Here is a 6,961-nt window from a genome sequence, read left to right as displayed (position 1 = left end):
GTGGCGGGTCTGAGCTTAACTAGCCATCCTGGCTCACTTCTCTCTGGGATTGTTAAAGGCCACAATCTGTCTAAAGAAATTTTCAGATTTTTAATTTTTAAACTTTATGGCCATTGGGATTACATTTTCCTATTGCGTATCTTTTGGGGAGGAGGCCAATATGCTTCCTTTGGGGGTGGCGGTGTCACAGTCCTCCAAAGTGTTAGGCAGTGATTGGTCAGAGGGAACCCTGGCGTCTGGAACATCTCAAAGTACACATCCCAGGATCTTTTTTTTTTTTTTGTTTTGTTTTTGTTTTAGGTTTATCTTCTGGTTAAAACTCTCTTGGCTTTACCCAGAGAGCCAGCTGTGTGACTTGAAATCTTTTACAGTTATCCATTTTGATCCCGTGGCACACCATCTTTGTGTTTAAGAGTAGGAAGAACCAAATCCCAGGATCTTTTTGACCACCATATTCTTGCCAACTCTAAAGGGATCTGAGACCCCTGGTGCTCGAGGTCTGGTCTCTGAGGATCTTTCTGAGGCCTCCAGAGATATTTGGAAGTAACCAGCGGAGAAGACTGCTTGGGACATGGGTTTACGCGAACCGAAGAAAGTCTTTATTAGACTCCAATGGCTACACTGGTGCCAGGGATACAAATGTAGATAGATGCCAGCCTTTCTTAGGGTGAATTTGGAGAGACAAAAACCATGTTCTGGGCTGACATACCACAGTTAGGAAGAACAGTTAGCCCGAAGTTGAACTCCAGAACTTAAAAAAAAAAAAAAAAAGAAAGAAAAAATGCAAGCTTAGTACATTCAAAGAAGTTCCCAAAATGATGGCCATTGTTGTGGTTTGGGTAGGAGGTGCTGTGTGGGTGCTACATTCTCACAGCCTGAGTGGTACTTCCAGCATGGAGTCAGTCATGCTAAGGTGAGGCCTGTGTCCTGCTCATCTTTTCAGAGAAGTCAGGTTTCCTCTCTGCTCACCAGTAGTGAGGTTAGGATTTTCTGTTCTGAAGGTTGATTTGAAATCATAGTTTGTCATTTGCATTGTTTTTCTTAGATTTTTAATTCATAAAGTTCCTTGAATTAATGAGTAAACAACCTATTACCCATGTACTCAGGATGACTTTGAGTTCAGTTTGGATCTAAGAACAACCTCGAACTCCAGAGTTTCTTGTCTCCATCCCACAAGTGCCAGGGTTAAGGTGAATGTCACCATGCCACGCTTACTGTAAAACCTGGTTTTCCCACCTGAGTTCAAATAGTGTGTCTCTTTACCAGTCTTTTGATTTGAACTTGAATTGTCTTCAGCTTGGTATTTTTTTCTTTTAATTTTTTTGATTTTATTGAGCTCTACATTTTTCTCTGCTCTTCTCCCTTCCTCTCCCCTCCACTTCAAGCCTTTCCCAAGGTCCCCATGCTCCCAATTTACTTAGGAGATTTTGTCTTTTTCTACTACCCATGTAGATTAGATTCATTTATTTCTCTTTCAGGGTCCTCAGTGTTGTCTAGGTTCTCTGGGACTGTAATTTTTTGGCTGGTTTTCTTTGATTTATTTTTTAAAAACCACTTATGAATGAGTACATGTGATAATTGTCTTTCTGGGTTTGAGTGAGGTCTTGGTTACCTCACTCAAAACAATGTTTTCTAGCTCCATCCATTTGTCTGCAAATTTCAAGATGTCGTTATTTTTTTTTTCTGCTGTGTGGTAGTCCATAGTGTAAATGAATCACATTTTCCTTATCTATTTATGCCAGCACTATCTGTTAAATATGCTTTTTTTTATATTTGATATTTTTTTTTTTACCAAAGGGCAGACGTGAGAGTGGAGAAAACGCTCAAGGAAGACAGGGAGACAAGAGAAGACAGACAGACAGACAGACAGTCTGACTGATCCTTCCGGAAAAGCCCAAGATCTTGGCTAGAGTAGCCATGTCTTCTGAGCACCGAGGCCCCCAGAGCACAGGCAGCACCATCATGACGTTTTGCCCAACCATGAGCGAATTTTCAGATTTCCGCAAGTATATAGCCTACATGGAATCCCAGGGGGCACACCGAGCTGGACTGGCCAAGGTCATCCCACCCAAGGAGTGGAGAGCCCGGCAGTCCTATGAGGACGTCAGTGACATGGTAATAGGCACTCCCCTGCAGCAAGTGGTGTCTGGCCAGGCAGGTGTGTTCACTCAATTCCATAAGAAGAGGAAAGCCATGACAGTGGGGCAGTACCGTGACCTGGCCAACAGCAAAAAATACCGGACCCCGCCACATGTGAATTTTGAAGATCTGGAGAGAAAATACTGGAAGAATCGGTACTTTGGGTCGCCAATTTACGGTGCAGATGTCAGCGGCTCCCTGTTTGACGAGAACACTCAACATTGGAACGTGGGACACCTGGGAAGCCTTTTGGACCTCTTGAAGCAGGAATGCGGCATTGTGATTGAGGGCGTCAACACGCCCTACCTGTACTTTGGCATGTGGAAGACCACCTTCGCGTGGCATACGGAGGACATGGACCTGTACAGCATCAACTACCTGCACTTTGGGCAGCCCAAGACGTGGTATGCGGTGCCCCCCGAGCATGGCCGGCGCCTGGAGCACCTGGCCAGACAGCTGTTCCCGGGCAGCTCCCAGGGCTGCCAGGCCTTCATGAGGCACAAGGTGGCACTCATCTCCCCCACTGTGCTCAAGGAGAATGGCATCCCGTTTGCACGCATGACGCAGGAGGCTGGGGAGTTCATGGTCACCTTTCCCTATGGCTACCACGCTGGCTTCAATCACGGCTTCAACTGCGCAGAGGCCATCAATTTCGCCACCCCGAGGTGGATCGACTATGGGAAGGTGGCGACTCAGTGCAGCTGTGGGGAGGCCAGGGTGAGCTTCCCAATGGATATCTTTGTGTGCACCTTGCAGCCTGAGAGATCTGAGCTGATGAGATCTGAGCGTCAGGAAACTGTGGACTCCCTGGAGGTCACCTCACGCCCCAGGCAGGATCTGACCCTTGGGACCTGCACACAGGTTCAGGGGACATCTACTTTGATCTGGAGGCGTTCTCATCTGGGACCGCTCAAGAGGCTGGTAGGCAGAGCCCGCAACCGCTGTCCTTACACTAAGGTGCGCTCTAGGTCCCCATGCCTTTCAGTGCCTCAAATCCATTGTGACGGTGAGAAGATGGGCCAAGCAAGCTACTGCGGCCTCTGTGATCCCCGTGGATGCTGCTGATGCGAAAGCCGCGGACCATTCCCCGACATTCAAAGGCCTGTGGGATCTTGGCTCGGAGCCCCAAATGTCCCCGCCACTCACGAAGATGGATTTGAAATAAGCAGACACAGGTTCACAGGTCTCCTGAGGCCACCAGCAGAAATTTTTAGTTATTTGACAATTGAGCCTTCATGTGACCATTGGTTTGAACCTCCCACAAGTTGGATTCCACAGGAAGAGAAAACAGTTTCAGGGGCACCCAGTATGGTTCCGAACATGTGTGCCTGTGCCTGTGACGGGCTCATATGACACTATCTTCAGAGCACTGTGGTCATATCTGCATCAGAACATCTGGAAGGACCTGCAAGTGACCCCCAGATGAGCTGTTGACTGTTGACTAGGTTCTGGCCTAGAAGCAGGGCGGGCGGGAAGAGAGACAGATGGAGGCTGTTCCCTCCTGTATTTTCCAGGCATTTACTTGTAATTCTGCTGTTCTGGGCTAATTGTCTCATGGTCTCAGGGGCTGCTAGAGAGACTGCAGTGTGGGAGGTTAGCACAAGGGGAGGGGCTCCATCCCTGGGGGTTTTAAGTGATGTGTTGTCCAGACCAGGTTGACTTGGCTCCTTCTTGTTTGTCACTCCCTACCTGTGCTCTGTAAGCAGGCCCAATAAAGATGTTAGTTGTCCCGACTGAAGTGTGCTGGATCCTTTGGCTTGTGTTTGGGATGCTATAATGGAGGGTGGAGGTTATGTCTCCCCAGGGCAGGATTTCTTCTTCCCTGCCCCCCCCCCCCAGCTCCAGGGTGCTGTGAACTTCACTTGGACCAGCACTGGGTGGAGCTGAGACTCTGAGACTCACTCCCAGTACCACCTGTGTGGGGGTTTTGTTCCTTCTCCCTGTTGGCTCAGTTGGAGAGGGGTGAGGGAGACAGAGTCAGATGAGTTTCCCCGTGAACAGAGTCCAGAGACTAGTTTAGGGGTGCAGAGTTGATGTATTGTGTATCTTCAGTAGTTTACATGCATGCGTGACCCAATCAGCAAAGGTCTTGGCAGGTTGTGGTTTCACCAGCCTGAATGACACACAGTCCGTCTATGTGTACAGAAGACTGTATTCCAAGCAGTGTACCTGTAATAGAGGGCGGGGCGCAGGCAAAACCCTAGGCTTTCGCTCCAAATTAGGGGGCCTCCAGTTAGCTATGACTCCATTATGAGTTCAGGATCAGAGTCACACCAAGATCAGTAGTCTTCCTGGACAATGCTTTGTTTTTGGTTACACTATCACCCCAGAACCGCATACAGACAAGAAACTGAGCAATGCCCCCAAAGAGTGAATAACCATACAATGATAATTCTTTAAACAGAAACCATCACAAAACGAATAATTAAAATGACTTTTTTTTCAGGTGGTGTGGCTTGTGCCTTTAATCCCAGCACTTGGGAGGCAAAAGTGGGTAGACCTCTGACACGAAGCCCAGCCTGGTTACAGGATATGTTCCAGGACATTCTTAGTTACACGGATAAATCTTGTCCTAAAAAAAATCAGAAAAAAATATTTTCATATGTAAAAAATATTCCCGAATTTTGATCAATACCGAGGCACAAAAATTTTAAATATCAGAAGATCAATATTTAGCACAGTTTTGACCACAATGAAAAAAGCTGAAAGGTAACATTAAGAATGGTAAAGCAATCAGGGCTTTTGTCACACACCTTTAATCCCCACACTTGGAGGCAGAGATTAAGTCAGGAGGAGCTGTGTGAATTCAAGGCCACCCGGGGCTGTTACACAGAAATCCCCTGTCTCAAAAAACCAAAGAAGAACCAATTAAACAAAAAAGGGAAAGGAATCCTGTATGGTAGGTCACTTGGTTTCTCTGTTGGGTCAGTTTTGGAAAATTACTTCTGGAAAATGACTGGTAGTTCATAAGATATATTGTAACTTACTGGACGTTGATTTAAGGCCGTCTTGCCCTAACTGACTTGTTCCTATCATCTTCCTAACAAAGGGTTTTCCTCTCTATGCTGGGCCCTACTAGGCTTCTGTTTGGATTGTTTCATTTTCATCTTTTGTGCTTTGTTTCCCTAATTTTACTTTGGTATTAATTCACCAAGTTCCTCGAGTTAAATGACTAACCATTTCTTGTGTGTCAGAGGGGACCTGGAACACGTTCATTGGATAGACGACCTTGAACTCCTCATGCTCCAGCCTCCTCCTCCCAAGTCATTAAGTTTCACCAAAATTCAAATTTTTCTTTGTTTTTTTTCTTTTTTGAATTATTCAAAACAGGGTTTCTTTATGCTGGAATTCTCTTGTAAAGCAGGTTGGCCTAGACCTCACTGAGCCTCTGCCTCTGGAGTGCTTGAATTAAAGATTAAAGGTGCCTGCTACCATGCTCAGCTAAGATTGCATTATTTTTTTTTTTTTTTTTTTTTTTTTTTGGTTTTTCAAGACAGGGTTTCTCTGTGGCTTTGGAGCCTGTCCTGGAACAACTAGCTCTTGTAGACCAGGCTGGCTTGAACTCACAGAGATCTGCTTGCCTCTGCCTCTCTAGTGTTGGGATTAAAGGCGTGCACCTCCACCGCCAAAGATTCCATTATTCTAAAGTGTGCTTTGCACTAAGGTTCAAATGTCTGTTTCTTTTGACCTATGTTTTGATTTGGCTTTGAATTCTGACATTGACAATGCCAGCCCAAAATGTTTAGCTTTATTTTTTTTCATTATTCCCTTTGGAGTTGTTAAACTTTAAGACAATTCTGAGGATAATTCAGAGCCCTCTCAGTCTCAGCAGTAATGCTCCCCTCCCCCTTGACAACCAAGGACCTAACAGCTACACACGCATGTACTGAGTTGTTGGGAACTTTCTATCACCCTGAATAGGGCAAGATAACCCTTAGGTGTTGACTCAGTTACTGCTGTTTTGACTCAGGCCCTGGGAAAGGGGCAAAGTGACCCTCAGATGTTTCCCCCTTACCTCATCTGATCTGGCAACTACTCTCTAGCCAATTATTGGTAGCAGTCCTTTTGAATAAGCCAATCATAATAGTCAAAGAACTACCCCCAGACACCCCTTGCTTCTGTGTTTTTTTTCCTTTCAAAATAGCCTGCACCAGATATTTGGGACATCTTTCTGGCCTCTAATGCAGAAATACCCTGTCAGGAGAGAATTAATAAAAATCCTCATGCTTTTACATCAGCTGTGGTGTGAGAAATGGTCTTTTGGGGCAACACCTCCTCAATAGCTGGACTCTAGGTCCAACAGAATGACTCATTGAAAAAATGACTCAACAATTCTATATCTTCGTAGACTTTAAGAAGAAAGATTTCTGAACATACAGTAGCATTTCAGCAAATTCTGAAGCATCTCGCGCTCTCAAGAAACCACTGGCCAGGATGGCTGGTCATGCTGAGACTCACAGGCTCCCATACTCCATAGGGATGAGAACTAACCAGACTGTCACTTCATCGATTGACAAACCTCGTGGTGACTGGGGAAAGTCCAAGCTAATATTAGAGAGCTTCAATGGGCTGAAACTTGTCTAATATCCAACACCTTTAATCCAGCCACTTTCCTGATTAGCAGGTATTCTGTGAATCTGCTTGGCGCATTAACTCATCTGAACAATAGCGATATTCCAGGCCTCTGAGACCACTTGGTGGGCAGGTAAAAGGTTTGACTCAGCGTGCCTCTTCTGATGCTTTCCAAACTCAGTAGACAGGTTGATCAGGATTGAGAGGTATTAGAAGTCTTTGCTTCTGAATTAAAACAGCAGTAGATTCC

General features: G+C 45.7%; 1 protein-coding gene across 1 annotated transcript; it reads left to right on the top strand.

The window, feature by feature from the left end:
* The first annotated feature begins 1,917 nt into the window (after positions 1–1,917).
* LOC121451299 (lysine-specific demethylase 4D-like) lies at positions 1,918–3,304 on the top strand. Its single transcript, XM_041656769.1, has 2 exons — positions 1,918–3,060; positions 3,125–3,304. Exons 1-2 carry the CDS (start codon positions 1,918–1,920, stop codon positions 3,302–3,304), a joined length of 1,323 nt encoding a protein of 440 aa, XP_041512703.1.
* The last annotated feature ends 3,657 nt before the right edge of the window (positions 3,305–6,961 follow it).

The sequence above is a fragment of the Microtus oregoni genome, unplaced genomic scaffold (assembly GCF_018167655.1).
Source record: "Microtus oregoni isolate MIOR12 unplaced genomic scaffold, Mior012 000008F_ref0000371, whole genome shotgun sequence".
In the NCBI taxonomy this organism is placed as follows: domain Eukaryota; kingdom Metazoa; phylum Chordata; class Mammalia; order Rodentia; family Cricetidae; genus Microtus; species Microtus oregoni.
The sequence above is the reverse complement of the archived record's forward strand: the minus strand, read 5'-3'. Positions and strand labels throughout refer to the sequence as shown.